This window comes from Rhinolophus ferrumequinum, chromosome 7, assembly GCF_004115265.2.
Source record: "Rhinolophus ferrumequinum isolate MPI-CBG mRhiFer1 chromosome 7, mRhiFer1_v1.p, whole genome shotgun sequence".
NCBI classification, from domain to species: Eukaryota; Metazoa; Chordata; class Mammalia; order Chiroptera; family Rhinolophidae; genus Rhinolophus; species Rhinolophus ferrumequinum.
The window spans coordinates 41,320,568-41,341,835 of NC_046290.1; the positions used below are offsets into that span (position 1 = coordinate 41,320,568).

General features: G+C 34.6%; 1 protein-coding gene across 3 annotated transcripts in view; it reads left to right on the forward strand.

The window, feature by feature from the left end:
* Positions 1–21,268, forward strand: part of CWC27 (CWC27 spliceosome associated cyclophilin) — a 180,059-nt gene that overhangs the window by 15,160 nt on the left and 143,631 nt on the right. For all 3 annotated transcript variants that reach the window (XM_033110497.1, XM_033110496.1, XM_033110498.1), the window contains exons 5-10: positions 2,167–2,310; positions 3,733–3,831; positions 4,478–4,581; positions 6,412–6,481; positions 17,857–17,936; positions 18,910–18,943. In XM_033110497.1, coding sequence (XP_032966388.1) covers positions 2,167–2,310; positions 3,733–3,831; positions 4,478–4,581; positions 6,412–6,481; positions 17,857–17,936; positions 18,910–18,943 — 531 coding nt within the window. The remainder of the gene's footprint in view (positions 1–2,166; positions 2,311–3,732; positions 3,832–4,477; positions 4,582–6,411; positions 6,482–17,856; positions 17,937–18,909; positions 18,944–21,268) is intronic.

The window sequence follows — 21,268 nt, forward strand, 5'->3', positions numbered from 1 at the left end:
CTCCACAAGAAGTAAATGCATTTACATTAGTCCACAAAATCATGTGTTTTTCACATATTTAGAATTATACAGGTATAAGAGTAGCATTTACTCTATCAGGCATTCTTTCTAAGTTGTCTTATTGCAAACTTTTATGCTAGATTGAATTTGAGTGGAGCTAAAGGTAGTGGTGAGGAAAATGTGAGTCAAAAAAAAAAAGACTACATGACATATTTCCTGATATTTAACTGTATCTATCTCTGCAGCTCTGTAATAAAACATCTTTAGAACATTGCATATGCCCTATTATTTTAAAATATTTTATTTAACACTTTGTATTAATCTGCTTGGACCGCTATAACAAAATATCAACGAAGTGTGGCTTAAACAATAGGAATGGATTTCTTACAGTGCTGGAGATACTAGGAATTCCAAGGTCATGGGGCTGACATTCAGTTCCTGGACAAGGTTCTCTTCCTGGCTGGCAGATGGCTGCCTTCTAGCTGTGTTTTCACATGGCAGAAGAGAGAGCTCTTGTGTCTCTTCCTCTTATGAGGACAGCAGCCCTGTTGGATTAGGGCTTCTCCCTTATGACCTCATTTAACTCTTAGTGTTTCTTGCAGGCTCTATCTCCAGTACAGTCACATTGGGGCTTAGAGTTTCAATATATGAATTTGCGGGGGAACACAAGTCAGTCCATAGCAGATTTCATTTTTTAAAAAATTTTATTCTAAATTTTGCACAGTAGACCCCTGTAACACAAAGTGCATACCGCAACGGAAAATCACAAGGGGAAGAGAAGAAAGAAGCAACATAAAACATGTTAGAAAAAGGTGTTAATATTAATCAAGGATAGGTCAGTGATTTGTTAACTGCCAAGAAAGATCTGAAAAGAAAAAAGTTAATGGCATAATTTAGATACTAAGAATAGTAGTTGGTTCATGTGAACACTGAAAGTTATTTATCCATCTGATGGTATAAATATCATGTCCTTTGAATGAGTAAATATTAACAGCTTTTAACGTATGGGCATTTTTGAAGTCTTTGTGCTTATACTCATGGAATGAAGTGTCTTGAGTTTCCTTTCATTTTTTTCCTGGTCACTGTGATTCTCGAGAAAAATACTTGAACTGTTTGCTTTCATTTCCAGATAAGGGCCTTAGAAAATGTGGAATGGTTACAAAAAAGTCTCAAGTATCACTGTTAAACTATATTTATATTTCACCAAATTTAGATGCCTTATGATTTTAGAGCCTCCATCGAGTAAGAAGCATTCCTTTATTCTGTTATTTGGCGTAACAGAATAGCTCTTTTTTGACACTTTCATTCTAAATTGAGATTTTTGCTTATTATGTTAAGACAATGTAGTTATCTTGTTAAGTTTTTCAATTAGGTCATTATAAATACAGTATACAGAGTTACGATCCTTTGAGTTCAAGGCTCTTGAGAATTATTTATTACATGTCATGTAATAAATTACATATCATTATAAATGAGTCTAGTATCAGATCTGGATAGAAATTCTGTTAACTAAGAGATGAGCATATATGTTGTGTAGCCCTACCATAGCAAGCAAGCCACCTTAGGAAGGCTTGCTTCTGATCTTTTGAAAACTGGCAACTGCGACCATTGCCAGGTCAGAGAAGGTTCAACTTAAGACTTTAAAAAACACAGTAAAACACATAACACAATCATAGTAGATTCCTTAAATTACAAAAAAAAAAAAAAAAAAAAGAAGATGATGATGAAGAAAGCAATTGTTCTATGATATTTGGAACAGGGTGGGGAGGAGCAGTAGTTGAAGACTCCACAATTATTCAAAGGTAGTTTTCTTGGAATAAAAATAGAAGGTTCTAAAAGCTTAGATGACTGAGGGATGGGAAGAATAGGGGAATGACTCTTAGGTATCCATTCTCCTTTGAGTACCCTTTCTCTGTGTAAGTAGGCAGCTTTCCACAAAATAGGCTAAATTTGTAGCTGAGTATATTTAGAAGATACAGGCTAGTGAAGTTAAGTCTAATGGCATTGAAGGAATAGAAAATACTGGATTTGATTATACGTGAAAATCAGTTAAAGAAAACTTCAGCGTTTTTTATTAGAACTTGTATGGGACCTTGCTGGTTAGCTGAATATGAAGAGCCTTATAACTGAGGTCATTCACTCAATCTTTTCTTTTTTATGCTTCAGGATGAATTCCATTCACGGTTGCGTTTTAATCGGAGAGGACTGGTTGCCATGGCAAACGCTGGTCCTCATGATAATGGCAGCCAGTTTTTCTTTACACTGGGTCGAGCAGATGAACTTAACAATAAGCACACCATCTTTGGAAAGGTTTGTGTCCGTTATCTTAGGCTTCTGTGGTACTGATGATCAACTTTTCCAAGAGCTGCCTTCATAAAAATGGTCCCTAGGATATTTATTTATTTCCAGAAGGAATGGACTATATTCTTGTTATAATAATCTATAAAGGGCCACTTGAATTTTCTGTGTGTTTCAAATAAGTCATTGGTTCTGACTTTAAAATTTTCTTTTTCCTCATATCATACTAACGGTATTACTGTTTTTATGTTTTTAGAAAGATACCTAGGTAATAAAATTTAGTAGTTTAAAATTTATTTTGTTAATGACGAGTTGCCTTAAGTTTAAAGTGGAAGTTATAGTAACATTAAAACTTTTTACCTGATATATTACTTTGCAGAGTACCTATTATCCTGCTTACATTTAACATATCGGGTAATGTTATTTCCATAGAATTTTCATAGAATTTTATTTTTTAAAGGGATTCTGATTTTCTTTTCTTTCTCTCTTTTCATAGATATAGTCCTCTATGTTTTGTCTTAGGCATGTTAGCCATCACTAGTGTTTCAGCTCCCTCTGCTGGTTCAGGAAGAATGGTTTCTCTGTATGATAGGCAAAATTTGATTTTGTGATGATGAAAGGGAACAAACTTAGCACAACTCTAAAACTGGTATTATTGTAAAACTTTTAAGAAATGTTGAATGAATGGAGTCATTACTAAAAATATGCAATGCAATATTGTTGCTTAATACTTGACAACATGGGTTAAGAAATGTGCATTTGCACATTTCAGCCACTCCAACACAGGTTGTCTGGTGTTCGTCGATTTTTACTTCCTATTATTTAAAATAAATAAAAGTGTATAATAAAATGAGGTGGGGGTTACCATTCTGAAATATTGTTTACAGTTGACATTATATAACTTATGTGTTTAGAGATAACGTATAGCATAATGGTTAGAATTCTGAAAGGCCATCACTGTTGGCTCTTTAACTTCCTCGAGTCTCAATTTTCTCATCTGGAGAAGGAAAATAATGAAAGTACCTCCTTTTAGGATGTTTGTGAGGATTAAGTGATATAATATTTGTAAAGTATTTGCCACCTTGTGGTTGTTGTTTGCTTGTTCTACCTTGTTCTAAAGTCTAAATTTATTTATGATGTTCAAATGAAAAGGTGTCATTCAGTAGCAGGTTATTTGGCATTTTAATTTTTAACAAAAGACAATATTAAGTATATATTGGAAATTTCCCAAAAATTTTACTGAGGGATTGAACTACATCTTTACTTTTACCTCTTACATTGAAGTTGCTTTATTTGCATTATTTAATGTATATGCTCTTATATAACCATATGAAATTCCCTTTCAATTATTTAAAAAATATTTTCAAAAGTGTTCTCTTATTTCAAAGAATGAATGTTATAATTTACAATTAAATTTTTGTTTTTATTTGGTAGATTACAGGGGATACAGTATACAACATGCTGCGGCTGACAGAAGTAGACATTGATGATGAAGAAAGGCCACGTAATCCACACAAAATAAAAAGTTGTGAGGTAAGAGCATGATTATTATGACATACAGCACTTAAATTGTCATATAAGAGTAATTGATCATTAGTATTTTTAAACTATCCTATGAAGGCTTTATACTAAATTAACATCACAACTCAGATTTTATCTCTATAATTTAGGCTCAGTTTCTGATTAAGATTTTTTTTTAATTGAAGGCTTTTAATTCAAAGATGAAACTTTAGCTGATAATAAATGAAAAGCTCAACTCATAACGTAAGGTTAGAAGAATTAGGTTTACTCAACCCATTGAAGTGACTTCCTAGGTAATTTAAGAGTTATTCTTCATTGAGAAAGCCATTGAGAATGGTCCTTAAGAGCATTTGATTTGGAGTCAAAACAGCTGATTTCACCTCTCTTGCTATATATTCAGTTTGCTTGAGTATTTTTCCCTTATGTAAAATAAGGATAAAATATCCTTTAATTAATAGCACATAGGATTATTGGGAGAACTTCCGGTGAGGCCATGTAATTTGAAGCACTTTATATGGTATACGTTCTCTATACTTGCAATGGTTCTGTGAGGAACAAAATATACATAGATACTAACGTCAATGCAATGAAATGTTGGTTTTAATTTTTGTGAAATTTAAAAAATGGAATAATATTTTCAAAACATTTCTTTTCATAGGTTTTGTTTAATCCTTTTGATGACATCATTCCAAGAGAAATAAAAAAGCCAAAAAAAGAGAAACCAGAGGAGGAAGTAAAGAAAGTGAAACCCAAAGGCACAAAGTAATCATAGAAAGGTTTTTCTTCAGCTTGAAAAGCAGCACTGATTCATTTAGTTCACTTAGTTTCCTTCTGTAAAAATTGTTTACTGGTGACGGGGAGGCCAGTTTGGGTCAGGGAGATACCTAAATGATGATTGTGTGTGTATTTTTCTTTTTCTAAACAGCATTTCTTGTATTCAGATACAGTATATAACAAACTTTAGCTAAAGAAGCATTGTCTGTCTTAGATGTTCATATAAAAATCTGTGTTAATAAGTAAATATGATTACTATAGCAAGTATGTAAATTAGTTATTGAGAAATTTTTTGTGTTTTACTTGTTTTTCAATTAATATATGCTCAGTATAAGGAACTTGAAAAGTAAAGTATGAAGGATATAATGACTGTATGTTTACATAACTTTTCACTCCTTTTCTGGTGCTATTAAAATAATCCTATTATAAATATTTTTAAACATAAGGCTGTTTCTGTATTCTATTTTATTTCCTTAGGGTAGTTTTCAAAGAAATACAAATTTCTTTTTTAATAAGTTTCCAGTATTTTGTGAACAGTTTTTTTACATTATTAATTTGTTTTATTAAAAGAGATATTAGAGTTTGATGTTAATTTATTCTTTTATTGAATTGTAGTCTGCATATTAAGGATTTTGTTGTACTTATAAGTGTTAAATTCAGACAGTTCTAAGTATAATCCTGCCTAAACCAGTTATTAAGAAGCCAAGTTTATTAATCTTTTTGGCCTTTAGTTTCCCCATCTTATAAAATGGAGATTATAATAAATACGACACCTAGTTGTTATGAAGATAAAATGAGAAGGGGAATTTGAAAATGCCCAGTTGAATACTAAATAGTTATTCAATATATACTCTTTTCTTTCCATGATACCCTACAATATAAAAATGAGTTGCTTTTATCAACTGTCAAATATGAGGCAGACACTTTAATAAGCAGTTGATGTCTTGTGGCAACATAACTTCTTATATAGCTATGTATTTGATTTCCTTTTATTTTTTGATTCATATATTTTGAATTCTTTATCACTAGGCAAAAGGTCACTGTCACTGTGTTCCAGTGCAATATTTCATCACTATAACTTGTCAACAAGCCCCAAATTTGGGTGTTTTTTATTTTGTTTTTAATTCATAGTAAATATATTAGGGATGATGGGTAGTCATTGATTGCATCTAGGTTTTGAAATAAAAGTTCCGCTTTTTTTGCCGAATCTTTTTTATTTTTCCAATGTTTAAGAGAGAGTTTTAATAACTTATTCCTTATCTTTCTTGGGATATCTTTGGTTTGAAGGTTATAGAAGACAGACTTCGTTTTTTTCCTCCCAATGAGCTATTTTTTTAGTTAAGTTTATTGCTTATATTTTTTTATTTGACAATTTTGTGTAACTTTTTTATTTTAAAATATTAAGCCATATTTTGGCTAACACTAGATTGTTTCCCATTTATAGTGCTCTTGGGGCTATATATTTATTAGTTTTTCAGAATTGTCCATTTTGCAAACTAATTTTGATAAATATAAAAAGCTTAATTGTTTCTGTCATGCTTGACTTAGTATATTTATATTAGTGGTAGTACTCAGGATGGATTTTTGGTTATTAGTTTAGTCTAATACGTGAAACATACATGAGACGAAAACCTTCACATTATGCTGCAAATATAGATCTTTAGTGTATTTCTACTGAATACTAAGTAGACTATTGTTAAATAGTCAAAATTTGCTTGTTCTCGTAAGTTCTATTTTTTTGAAAATAGCATATTCATAAGTTTTAACTTTTTCTTCCTAATTTTCTTTCCATTTTTTTTCCTTTCTTATTGTGATTAGAAATTTTAGTTTACTTTCATTTGGAGAGGAAGCTGAGGAAGAAGAAGAGGAAGTCAATCGAGTTAGTCAGGTAAAACTTTAATTTGCCCTTTGTTCTGAATTATTAAAGAAATCAGGGTCTATATCTCACTCATTTTTGTATCTCCTGCTGTATATGGCATGTTTTACATGGTACACATTCAGTAAACATTCATTGAACTAATTCATAAAATGATTTGTGGTCAGTAATATTTGCAACTTCTGAGATGATTTGCCCTCTTAAAATTGTAGTGTTTTTTCTTTAAACCTGGCATTTGTTATTTTTATAAGTTAGTTAGAACTAGAGTTAAAGAATAATTCAACTTTATGATTCAGATTTTAATTGATATTTGTTTATTTGCTATTTGTTTAATTGCTATTTGTTTCTTTGGTTTTAATATTTTAATATTATTTATATCTATTTATCTCGTTAATACTCACCACAGCCCTTTAAGATAGGTATTATTATTATTATTATTATTATCTCCATTTTGCCCATGAGAAAATTAAGGTATAGATAGGTTATAATTCGTTCAAAGTCATAGAACCAGTAAGTAGGTAGAGCTGCGATTTGAACCTATGTCTATCTTACTATAAAATCCATGTCTTTGGATTGTACATTGCCTCCTGTTCTCTCACCCCACCAGTGCTTCCCACAGGCGTTTAAGTGTGGTTTTTGTCAATGTCACTTTCATCCCAATAGTCATTGCGGAAACACCTTCCTTGCCCTGCCATTGTTTAGAGCAGTGAGATTCTGATAAGTATACTCCAAGAAAATCATCTAAAGGGTGTTCACTCCTAAAGACTCCAATGCCGCCCTTTCTTGAAAATTAGTGAACACTGAGATCTAAAGGATTAAGTTCAAAGTCTTTATTATAGGAATTAAAACTCTATAACCTAGCAGTGCCTTACTTGCTTAACATAGTCACCAGCTATTAACAGTAACACAGTCACTGTTTCTCACCAGCTCTAGCGATAGCATTGACGTAGAAGCATGTTATCGGTACCCTTGTCTTTACTTCTTTATCCATGTGCTTTGCTGCCCTCACCATGGGGCATGGTTTTGTTAGGCTAATATTGGGCATATAGTAGCCACTATAACCCCTTGCATTAAAACTGAATTAAAATGAGCATATATAGGAAATAGTTTAGTCATAATCTTTTTCTTGTTGACTTCAGTATTCTTGCGTGATCGATTTCATACCCTGATTCAATTATCACCTGTATCCTATAATAACATTCTGAACTAGGAGACAAGACTGAATATTTCTTCTGGGCTCTTATCCCTCCTTCTCAGTTTCCTTCAGGAAACATCTCTACTTTAGTTGTCAACATTAAATTCATCTTGACATAAATCCTTCTGTTCCCTTTTCCTTATCAGCATCTCTGCATCCTTGATAAAGCCATCTTTTTTAGATGTCAAAGCACTAATGTTAGATTATGCATGATTCAAATTTGTGCCTCAGTAAAATGAGAAATTTACTCTGTGTCATGATCCTGTGGGTATATTTATAAATGGACAAAACCACAAATATCAGATCTGGTAATTATCCAAGATTCCGTTTCATTGATGTTTTCGTTTATGCTTATGCCTTCCCCACAGTCCTCCTGCGCCCGTTTTGCCTTTTACTTTGAGTGTGCTGTCTCCTTTATTTGGCCTATTTTTGTTTTTTCCTTTAAGGTTTAGCTCCATTATCAACTTCCGACTCCCTCTACTTCCCTCCCCCACCCAACTCCCATCGAGGTGGAGCTTACTTTCTTTCAGTGGCAATCTGTGGCCTTCTAAGCACTTATTATACTTCATTATAATGATTTTTTAAAATCTGCTTCCTGTGCTCAATATTTATTTTATGTAATCTCTATAACAACCATGAGACATGCGTGTTGTTATTTCTATTTTGTAAATGAAGAAGCCAATACTCAGATTAAGTTGCGTGTCCAAGACCATGTAATTAGGAGATGGTGGAATCAGAAATTTGAACTTAAGTTTCTATAGCTCTTTAAGTCTCTAATATGATTTTGAATGCTGTAGAAGCTGCCTGCTTCAAACCCAAGCCATCTCACAGGTGGCGATAAATTTCCTGGTAGCACAGCATTCTAGGGTACAATTGGCCTACTGCCCTTCCCAAACTCCTGTAGGTTTCCAGATTCTAGGATGAGCAGCCTTGGGGAGCAAGGGTAGGAGAAAGGAGTTTTCCTGTTACTCTTTTTGTTGAATTAAATGTCTGGTCTAAAGTAAGTTTCGTTCACAATTACTTTGAGATTGACTTTACTAGTTTGATTTTTTTTCTATTTGTAACAACATCATGTGGTAAATATTTAAAGCTTATTTTCTTTCTGCTGCTTACTATTTCACAAAGGAAAAAAAAAAAAGTAAGTTTAACTGAATATAGTGAACTCAATACTCCAGAAGCGATTTGTGTTTGCTAAAACGTTGAAAAGACAACCACCATAGATAGTGTTAGCTTGCTGTTTACATTTGCTCTTAATCCTGAAAAACACTTCAAACAGTAGAAAGACTAAGTAAATTCTTCCCTCTTTGCCAAGAAAATTGCAACCCTACAGTCCATTAACAAATGAGTAACTCTAGTATCAAATGATACTGTAGCAAATGATACTATAACCCTAGTATCGTGTCATCATATTTCTCTCATCTGACTCTCTCCTGGGGAATGCTGTGTGATAAAGTTATCAAATGTTTGTTTCTGACTCTCAAATCTCTATCTCTGGGCTGGCTTCTCTGCTTTTCCCCAGCTGCCTACTGGGAATCTCTCTATTTGAATATCCCACTAGTTACCCAGGCCCTAGCCATGGCTTAATTCATTACCTTTACTTTTCAAATTTTTTCCTGTTCTGTGATTTCTCTGTCTATTCTATCCCTTTATATCAGTATCCCCGAAAGAAGAATTTTAGATGTAGTTCTTTCTTCTTCTTTTTTCTCTGCACAACCAGTTAGTTGCACCATTGTACCAATTTTTAATCCATGATGTATTTCAAATCTGTTTTTTTCCTCTTAACTTATTTTTCTACTACCCTTGTTCAGGCCTTCATTATCTCTAGCCTGGGCTGCTGTCAGTCTATAGACTGGTTGGTGTCTTATCTTTTTTTCTTTTCTTTCCTTTCCACTCATTACTGTCAGAATAGTCGTGCTGAAGCCTCATTAAGATGTTACAGTTACTCTCTGTTGACTGTAGAAATAAGACCAAATCCCTTGGCCTATTATTTCAAGCCTCTGCTTTCATGACTCCCATTCACCAACTCTGTCATTTAGCCTAATATAATACTTCTTAAACTTCCCCGCCGATAAAAATCACTTATAGTACTTTTTAAAACATCAAATTCCTAGGCCCCATCTCGGATGTACTGATTGAGAATCTCCAAGTGAGGTGGCCTGGGTATCTTTTTGACGCATCCCTGGAATTCTTATCAGGGAAATGTAGGAACCACTGCGTTAGCAGATCCGAACTATTTGCTGTTCTATGTAAAGGCCTTGTGTTTTCCCTTTTTTGTGTCTTTATTTATATTCTTTTACCTGCCTGAAGTGTCCTATGCCAGTTCTGGATGTCAAAGTCGTATTTTCAACACTTTTTAAAAAAGTCATATTTTTTTTCAACACCTGAAATAGCATCTTTTCTAAATGTCTTTCCCAGTGTTTCTTAATCTTTTCTTTTTCGGATCTAACCCTCGCCTTTCTTGGAATACTTACATTTTCTTTTCAAAAACATCCTTTTTGTTTTATTACATAAGAAACATATGACTGTGTCCTCATTGTATACCATTGAAACATGATACCCTTTCTTTCTGCCTTATTATGTAGAGTTCTAGGCTGTGAGTTCCTTGATGGTCAACTTTGTGGCATCTTTGAGTGACAGTGTGTTGGAGTAGAAATAGTATGAATTTGGGACCATACAGACTTAACTTATATTGACACTTCACTTCCCACTGATACTCCGTGGCCTTGGATATAGTCTCTCTCAGCCTCAATTTTCCTCTTTGTAACATGGAAATAATATGTACCATTTAGAGTCCTGGAATTAGGATATGGATATTGTTGCTTTGATATATTATACAATCTTGAAAACGTTTCTGAACGTTAAATGTCTTAAACAATACACTCCCTGTTATAATTTGTATTTATTCTCAGAGAGAGCTAAAGAATATCAGACTATCTCTAATATGATCATAACCATCCTGCACATGCTGCCACCCTCATGCTCAAGCAGTTTAGAGGGCGGGTGAGAAACTTGCGAGCATTTCTGCACTCCGGGCTGGGCAGCTCAGCGTGCTGGGCCCAGTGCCCCTCCAGAGCACTCCCGTGGGGTCTGGGACAGTCACTTGAACAGCTTTGGAGAGCATGGGTGTCCACCTGGACATCATGACCCACAGACAACCCATTCTCCACATGCGAGTGGGTCTTGGCACACTGTGCAGAATCTTTAGCCTGCAGATTTTAGCTGTTTTGTCTGGTTCTATAATGGAGTCATGGGTAAATTTAGCTTGAGAAAATAGAACAACAACAACAACAAACTCACCAAAATCTAATGGCTTAGAGTAAAGAAAATTTCTCTAGCGGGCATGAACTAAATTCTAGAGAGAATCGAAATGGAAGTGCTAAGTTTATTTTGCTTTTATACTGTGCTTCAGACTATGAGCTCCCTTCAAATACATTTTACCTCATAGATAAATTGAACCTTGGTAAGAAATGAGAAGGCAAGCCTGAATATTAGAAAAATATGACTGATCAAATATATATGTTTTAAACTTTAGCCTTACTGTTTTGTTTTGTTTTTGTTTTGTTTTATATTAGCTGAGGGTTTGTCATATATGGACTTTATTATCTTGAGGTATTTTCCTTCTATCCCCAGTTTATTAGGTATTTTAATCATAAATGGACGTTGTCTCTTGTCAAATGCTTTTTCTGCATCTATTAATTTAATCCTATGATTTTAGTCCTTTATTTTGTTTATGTGATATATCACATTGATGGATTCACGTATATTGAACCATCCTTGTGCCCTTGGGATGAACTCCCACTTGGTCGTGATGTATAATCTTTTTAATGCATTGTTGGCCTTACTGTTTTTAAATATATGTAATGACTAGAGCCAGAGTCAAGTAAGTGTCTTTTACAATGACTAAGAACAATTTGCAGTTTCAGTGGTTGCATGAAATGAAATATTTCTAGAGGACTTGAAAATAATTGTTTCATTATTCATTTCCTTATCAAGTTTCTTTTTTCAGTGACTTCACACTGTTAAGCTTTATTCCAGAACCAGTCTAACATCACAAGTTAATAATTGGTAAAGTCTGAATTGAGCCTTTACTTTATTTGAAAGGAGAACTAAGATAGAGTCCCCTCTGGTTTATGGATTATCAGTGTGGGATTACACCCCCTGCTTCACCCCACTCATTTATTCACGACAAGGTGCCTCTCCCACGTGGGTTAGCTTTCCTTCATTATTTATTTCAGTATCTTTCTACGACCTGATAAAAATCTCTTTTAGAATAATAGAATTTCATAGCTCAAAGGGATCTAGTCCAACTTCCTCTCTTTATAGATGAGGAAACTGAGACTCCGGTTAAGTGACTTGCTAGACTGAGTTCATTTCCTTTTTGATAGGCTCGCACGATAGGAGGATGCCGTAATAACGTATCTTGAGTTCAGGAGAGCACATTGTCAGAGTCTCTCCTGATATTCGTGTGGACACCATGAGGAAATGTGATCTGGGAGATAGTACGGTCAGGTGGATTTATAGCTGACTGAATACTTCTGTCCAAAGAGTGCTTTGTTGTTGATCTGTGCCTGATTATCTGAACTACTAAGTTGAAATGTAATAGGAGTACATGTCAATTCTGTACTTTAGTTTAATGAAATCAGCTGAATAGGTATAAGACTTAGCCTGTAAGCCCTAGTTGAATTATTAAGAGTAAGGTCTCTGGAATAAGAAATTTAACATTCTTTGCATTTTGGGGGATCATATTTGCAGCAGTTTGTTCAGTTCTGCACACATTGAAGAAGGATACTGACAAACTCGGTGCATGCAGAGGCTGGGAGGGTTGGGAGGAGTTTGGGGATGATGCCAGAACCATCTCATACGGGGGATGCTTGAGGGACTGGGTCTGCTTTGGAGAAGTAAAAACAAAGTGCAAATGTGAACCTAGACTCCAAATATTTGAAAGGCTTTTTTATCTTAAAGATCCCTTCCTTCATATTGTTTTCTTAAATAATTGTTGTATTCAAGTATCTGTGTTGGTGTAAAGTTTACTCCTGCGTCTTTGTGTATAACTTAAAGACAAATGTCAGAAAGTGTTTTTCAAGTGAAAGCTTACAACCAGACAAGTAGTTTCCATGAAGCAAGTTAAATGGTAGGTTTATAATAAAAGTGTCTCAATAACTGGATTTTAAAATAGTGTTTAAATTATGCAACATTCACAATAATGATACACACAGTATTTCTCTCACTTCAAGATATGTTAACTTTTTTACCTCAAATCCAATGTTATAAAAAGACTTTCTTCTCACCCAGAAAAAGTTATATTGATAGACAAATATACCATTTTTGCGAATAAAGTAAAAATGTTTTGTCCCGTTCTCATTTCTCCTATGCAGTTCAAGTTTCCCCCACAGTTGGGAGGTTAGTTAGGACTGGTATGGCATGGAGGGTGCTGCTAGGCCATTTTCACAGAGGCTGTCAGAAGTGGTAAACAGTCTAATATATCAAATGTTTTCGCCCCAGTCAATTGTATAAAACTTTACTGAGCTTGCTAGTTGTTTCTATTTAACTAATTTTAAAAAGATGTTAATATATTTGTATTAATTTCATATTTCCGCTGTAACCAATTACCATAAATTTAGTGGCTTGAAGCAAAACAGACTTAGTATTTGACAGTTCTGGAGGTCAGAAGTCCAAAACCGGATTCACTGGGCCAGGTCATGAGGTACGAGCAGGGCTGCTTCCTTCTGGAGGCTCCGGGGAGAATCTGGAACTGTACCTTTTCCAGCTTCTAGAGACTGCTTCTATCCCTTGGCTTGTGGACCCTTCCCCACCTTCAAAGCCAGCCGTAGCTGGCTGAATTGTTCTCCTGCTTCGTTATTCTGAAACTGACTCTTCTGCCTTCCTCTTCCACGTATGTAAGGACTCATGTGATTACATTGGACCCCCACCCCCTCAATAATCTTGGATAAGCTCCCCATCTCAGAATCCTTCATTTATCTGCAGAGTAACTTTTGCCATGTAAGGTGACAGATTCACAGGTTTTGAGAATTAGGATGTGACCATATTTAGGAGCCATTATTCTGCCTACCAATCTTTTTGTATCTAAATTGAACTATATGGCACACCTGGTAACAGGAACTGTTTGTAGCTCATTTTGAGTTCGAGAAGGTAGAACTAGGAGTGGTGGAAGGTTGGAAATTACACATAGATTTTTTTTTTTTTCTCCAATGAGAGAATTGTCCAATAATGGAAGCCATTTAAAAAGGAGTGATTTTCGAGTGTGTGTGAAGTTATAAGCTTCTTTTAGGTGTTGAGACACTGGTTGACTAGGTTGCAGTGATATCAAGGAGATTCCTGCATTGGATGGGAGACTAAATTAAGTGGCTTGTAAGATTTTTTTTTTTTTTTTAACTGCTAAGTTTTTCTGGTTCTGTGCTGAAGGTCACAGAATGTAATAGTTGGGGTTCTTCAGTGAAACAGAAATATATATACTGGGGGTGCCAAAAAAATGTATACACATGTATTCATCTTTTGTTATTTGTGTATATTAATATTATTTTAATACAGTTTTTTCCTTTCTTAACATGTGTATAATTTTTTTGGCACCCTCTGTGTGTGTGTGTGTGTGTGTGTTTGTGTGTGTGTGTATAGAGAGAGATTAATAGGTGGATACATTTTTATGAATTGCCTCGTGCTTGTGGGGGCTGGCAAGTCTAAAATTTGTAAGCAGGCCAACAAGCTGGAGACTTAGGAAAGAGTTGGTATTACAGTCTTGAGTCCAAAATCTGCAGGCTGTAAATTCAGGCACGATTTCTATGTTGCAGTCTTTAGGTTGAATTGCTTCTTCTCGGAAAACATTAGTCTTTGCTCTTAATTCCTTCAGCTGATTAGATGAGGCCCACCAACATTTTGGCAGATAACCTACTTTACTCAAAGTCTACTGATTTAAGTGTCAATCACATTTAAAAAAATACTTTGTAGCAACACCTAAACTGACGTTTGATCAAACAACTGGGCACCACAGCATAAAATTAACAATCACACACAGCTAGAGGTTGAGACCCAGACCTTCCAACTCCTTGACCCATGTTGTTCCTCTGTACCACTATGCACCTTCCTTCCTTCCTCGCTCTCTCCTTCTGTACCTCCCTTCCTTCTTTCTTTTTTCTTTCTTTCTTCCTTTCTCTCTCTCTCGCTCTCTCTCTCTCTCTCTCTCGCTCTCGCTCTCGCTCTCATTCTCGCTCTCGCTCTTCTTGTACTGTATTTAGTTCCCACTGTTTCACTGCCTCTTTGTTCTTGGGTATGAATAGCTAGATAATAGTGTAATTTTCCCATATCCCCTTTAATGTTCATTTTTAGATTTGCTTATAGACAGTTTTGAATTTACTGTGGAGTTTCTTATACTGAATTCACCAAATATATTTAGTACTTTGTTCAGCAGCTTTTTGTTCAACCCTTTAACTAGCTGGCTACTTTTATGTAATTTTTTAAAAAAAAATATTTAAAAATATGTTACGTGTTTGTTTTTCCTCCAAAGTTTTTGTTACCTAGTGGTATAAATAAGAACTTTAAAATAGGTCATTCAGAAAGAATAGGCATTAAAGAGAAATATCTGAATTCATTTTTACTCTCTTTGGGACTATCTGAATTTCTCCAGTTTTTCCACAATTTGTTTTTTTCTGCCTGCAGGATGCAAAGTCTACTATATAGGTGGAAGGGACATCTAAAAAATTGCTTTTGATCGTATATTTATTTCTATTCTAATTTAATTTAAAAAGCTAATTAAAAATTGAAATGGTAATGATCATTCAGATTAATTCACAGGTTCCTCCTATTGTTAAATCTTATTTTAAATTGGTATAAGACAAGTTTTTTCTTTTCCCTTCAGGCTATTCTGTTTTAGGGAATAAACAAGAGCTTACTGTTTTTAAATGTTAAACTAACAGTTGTAAACTAACTTTTACAAATCAGTGAAATGGTGAAATGGTATAGCTCATGAATGGACCAGGAACCTAGTGATGTGAATTCTGATCTTCCTCCTGCTGTTTATTAGAATCACTCTCGTTTTCTGATCTGTGAACTAAGGAGCTGAACTAGAGGGCCCGAGGCTACCCTGGCTGTGACATTCATGATTGTGACTCAAGGAGGGAGCAACATGGGGAGAAGTAATACGGGAATATTTTTTAGAGTAGAGGAAGATAAACATTGATGGCCAGAGAGGCAGGAGGAAGAAATTTTAGAGAAGGAAAGCCTGAACAAAATACGTTCAACTTTTATTCTAAGGTCATTTTATGTTTACTTGTACACTGTTGCACACATTTAATTCTCTTTTTGAAGTAAGCAAGGCTGCTGTCATTCTTTTTTCCATTTTGTAGGCAACGGTTCTGAGGCCTGATGAGGTCATTCTTCTTTCCTAAATGGTTTAAGTTTTGAGCTAAAACTCTTAGAATTACTGAATATTAGGCTTTGAAATTCATTTGGTCCAGGAACCATCTTTCTTCTTGTCCTGCCCTCTTTCTACTACACCACCTTCTGTTTTTTAAAGTTACTTATCAATTTTCATTGTTGGACAAACATATTATCAAGTAATTACTTGACATTTGGTCTTTTCATCACTCCTTGGTTTATGTAAGGCTATGGATTTAGAAATATAGATTAATTGTATAATTCAGATTCTATGACTTTTTAAATCTACAGATAAATAGCATCTTTAGATTAACTCTTTGGGAAAGGATTTTTGTTTTGTCTTGTGAAACTAGACTATAAGCATGTTTTAATTGATTAAATCTTTAAAAGGTGTAGAATTCCATGTTAATACAGAAGTTAATTTTGTGACCTATTTATTGAAAATTAATGACTTATTTTAAGGTTCTTATTTATACCATCAGATAACAATAACCTTGGAGGAAAAACAAACACCTAATATATTTTAAAACTCTATTATTTTCATCATGGAGATATATTTCAAAAGGTATACATCTGCCTCAAAGTAAAACCTATGAGATTTAGAAAGCTGTTCTCAAAATTGTAAAACAGTGGTAAATGGGGCTTAAGGGAAAAAGGTATTTTCACCTCTCTGTAGCTGACCTTTAAACATTTCAATTAACACATTTTGTAATGAATTTTTCAAAATGAAATTTTCCTTCAAATTAAATGGAAATTACCCTTCCTTCCTCAACTGTAACCGCTTAGTGTTCACCCTTAGTTGATTAGTTGACGGGTGGGGGTGGTGAGCAGCTTCTCCCCTCAAGATACAAGGTATAAATTTGAAGTGTTAACACCCTGTGGTGGGGGAGTCTGTAGGATAGTCTGTAACTCCAAAACAGGGCCAGTGTTTGGCGCCCAGAGGGGACTCTAGGAAAAGAAAAATGGATACATTTGGATTTTTGGTATATGGTTGTAAGACAGGCCCAGAATTAAATCCTGGATCCTCTACCACGGACTTGCATTGTGACCTCTAGTAAATTACTGTCTTTTATTTTTCATCCGTAAACATGAGGAAAAGAGGAAGTGAGGGGTAGGAATACTGTATTATAACACAGTGCCTGGCACAAAGTATATACTTCATAAATAGAATAATAGTTATTTTATAGTTGTAATTTTCTTTATGTTCCTATGTCTTATTTCTCTACTAAAATATGAATTTATTGAGAACACGAACTTTGAAATTAAAGCATTTAATAAATATTTGGTCATTGATGAATATTGTCATACTTGAGAGGCTTGCACATAATATGTTTTCTATTTGTTAAATAGTACCTCATAGGTGCAATCATCTGGTTGCTTAGGTACATTTTTAAAGTGACTCTGTGTAGTATAAACAGTATATTTGAAGAATAATAGTGTGCATTTACTTCAAATTACTCTTGTGATTTATCTTCTAAGTTTTTATATATGGGTCAAAAATTGATTAGGTTAGCTGTATGTAAATCATAATGAGGATTTAGAGTTTAGAAATAGTAATCAATAAACTTATTTGTAAGGATATCACTTTTTGAAAGAAAAGTTTTTTCTAAAATAATATTTTCAGTCAGTGGGAGAGTAAGATTCCTATTTATAAAGCTTTAGTTTCTACTGGAATTTTCAGGAACACATTTCTTTTGCTAACCATGGTATAATTGTTCTAGATTTTGTGTGAATTGTAAACGTGTCCTTTTGGAAGACTGTTTTCCCCCACTCATGATTGATTACGTTACGCATTCCTTTTCAGAGCATGAAAGGAAAAAGCAAAAGTAGTCATGACTTGCTTAAGGATGATCCACATCTCAGTTCTGTCCCAGTTGTTGAAAGGTTAGTATGGTGCCAGTGTGACCCCAAGTCCTCATTGTCTGGTTCAGATCATTTTCTTGCTTGCTTTTGTGAGTAAACGGTCAGTTCTCAGGAGTCCAATTTTTTCCACCGAGCCAAAGCACAACTGATAATGGAGGCAGTAGAGCCTCTAGTCACTCACTTTTCTTGCCATCTGTCTCTGTTGTACTAATTAAAAAAAAAAAAAAAATTAAAATTAATTGTTAAACTTAAGTTTTGGGATACTTTCAATACTAGGAAACTGTTTGCGTTAACAGTTTAATGTTTAATTCACATTTGCTTTGCTAACATTTTCCCTGAAGCATTTTTGTCTCAGTTGGTATCATGGGTAAGCAAATCACAGTTGAAGGGTTTTATGAAGAAGTCGCCACAGCTTGGACCAATTCACTGAGTATTATTTCTTACATATTTCAGAAATTAGCAGAAAATCACCTTACCATCTTTGTTGCTTCTCTTTGAGAAGGGAAGATGTCTCACTGTTACATATAATTGAACATGATATATTGGGTTATCGTCTCAAAGGGGGACTAAAATAGTATTGTACTGCTTTTAGCTCATTTCTAAAAATTCTATTTTGAAACAATCTTTTCTTAATATCTTTGGATTTGAAAGATTTGGTTTCTTCAGCTTGAATACATCAAGCCAATGGAAGAAACTGTTTTCTGTTGCCTTTTGTTCATAAAAATAGCATTGTTCATTATTGTTTGCATTTTTTTCTTTCTTTTCTGTTGATTTCATTTATGTGTTAATGGAACACATCTCTTATTCTGTTTATAAAAATGACTCCTTTTTAGAATGTTTTCATTTGCTCTAGAATGACAGTCTGAAATTCTTATGTTGAAATAAGGTCTTGAACTATTAATCAAGCAAAATACTCTAAATTTTTGGATTATTGAATAATTTTATTAGTTTAATTTTGAAGCTAAAAATATGCTTTTTTCCTTTATTTTTATAGTGAAAAAGGTGATGCAGCAGGAGAGTCAAATGATGTGAGTATTAATTTTAGTATTAACACAGTTGAACAATTTATAGAAAATTCAAAAATTTTGTGCAAAATTAAATTGTTTTTCTTAAAAGGTAATATGTATTACTTTTATTATTATACATCTAAAATTTTGAAAAAATTTGAAAGATTTGAAAAATAAATCATTTATTTTGATATTGTAATACTTTCTTCCAAGTATATGTCTACGTGTGTGTGTGTGTGTTACCCTACAAAATGGAATCTTATGTATGAATTTCTATCCTGTTTGTTCTCCCTCTGATATAACATTGCTTGAATACTCAAAATTCAGATGTCATTGATTTTATTTTATTATGTTCAAAGTTTAAGTGTTGGTGCGTGGGCATCCTACATGATGTATGGGAAATGTTTGGATCAATCATTTATAGTAGACAATTCGAAAGACTCTTTCATGACTGCAGTGATCTTTATTAGTTGTACTGGCTATTAAAACTGATAAAACAGAAGGCAGAGTTTCCCTTTTATGTAAGAGATAACGTTTTTCAAGTCATCCATTTGCCACTTTATGTAAAAACCCATTTTATCTGTGCATTGTATAATTCAGTTAGAAGTACATCACTTTCTATGCATGAATACCGTTTCATCTGTTACCACAATCAAAAGAGAGGGTTCTCTCTGACTATGTATAGTAAAGATATGGTATATATATCTAACTGGTCAAAAAACCTTCCCGGAAGAGATGAGTGTGTGTGTTGTGTCAAATAGGAGAAATAGGAGTTAACGAGATCAGAAAAAAACATGGTGAAGGGCAGGGTTCCTCTAATTCAGTGCAGCACATGCTGAAGCAAGGTAACAAGGAGAGATTACCCCTTATTTAGGAAGCACAAGTTGGCATTAAAGTCTGAGAAGGAACCTGCCTTATGTGAAAAGCAAGGAGGAAGAGTGTTGAAGGTAGAGGGAACTACATGTATACAAGACTCTGAAACACGAAAGTGTTTGGTGTGTTCTAAGCAAACCAGTGTGACTGGAGTATAGCGACAGGAGTGAGAGTGAGATGAGGTTGGCGAGGCAGATTGAAGCCAACTATTAGACAGCGTCATAGGCCATGGAGAGGTGTTCGAATTTCACCCTAAAACGAATGAGGAACAGTTAAAGGGTATTAGTTAAAACGAAGAGTGCTATATGGTCAACTTTGCATTTTAGGAAGATCACTGTGGGCAATGTTAATAGAGGACAAATGAGAAGAAACAGACTGGAATCAAGGAGACCTATCAGGAAGCTATGGCAAGAGGAGAGTTTGATGTAAGACCACAGCTGTGAGATGGGAAAGAGAGACTTGAAAGTGGTCTAAGAGGTGACTGATTTCCATACTAGGAGTTGAGGAAGGAGGAGGAGTCTAGGATAACCGCAAGGTTTCTGACTGAGGCGATTTGTTAGAAGGATACAAAAGAGTAGGCTTGAGATGGGGAGAAAAATGAAAAGTAACTGGGGTTAAATTTGTAGATTTTGAGATTTGGAGTACTTGGAGACATCTGTGTAACAATAATATGGGTCTGGAAGATAGGATCAAGGCCTGATGTAAAAGATACGTTCTTATGGTCTTGAGGGTGAGGTCATCTAAGGGCAGTGTACAGCCTCTAACCAGTTTTGTGTCCCAGCTCCATTACAATGACTTAAACTATAGACCTTCTTCCCAGGAAATATACTACACCCACAAACAAAATTTTAAGAATTTACAGGGGATTTGTTAGCTCTCCTGAGGACTAAGCATGGAAGACCTACATCAGTGTCTATCAACTTTTAGGACTAAAGAATTTCTTAATCATCTCACTGAAAACATTCACAATTTCTATCCCTAGAGACTTGGTTCAGAAAGATTGGGATGAGGGCTAGGATTTTATATCTTTTGACAAACAATCCATGTTATCAAGTCTGAGGACCACTGCTCTAAGGGTCCACATTCTCAAGTTAAGAATCCTGCCTCACCATTACTCACCTGATCAAAGAATCACAAGACAAAAAAACTCTAATTGGGGTACTTTCTTCCTCTTTCCCCCTCTTCCCTCCCTCCTTCTTTCTTCTTCCACTCCTCTCTCTATTAATGCAGGGAACTATTCCAGATGTTCAAGATACAGCACTGAGCAAAACAGTCCAGAATGTTAGCCCTCATGGAGTGCATCCTCTAATTATGGGAGAGAGACAGTAAACACATAAAAACTGAAATATATAGTATATCAGATGGGTGATAAATGCTTTGGCGGGGGGGACAGGAAAGAGGAATAGAGTACTGGATGTGGGTGGTTTTGCCATTTTAAGAAGGTGACCAAGATAAGTATCACTGAGAGGGTAA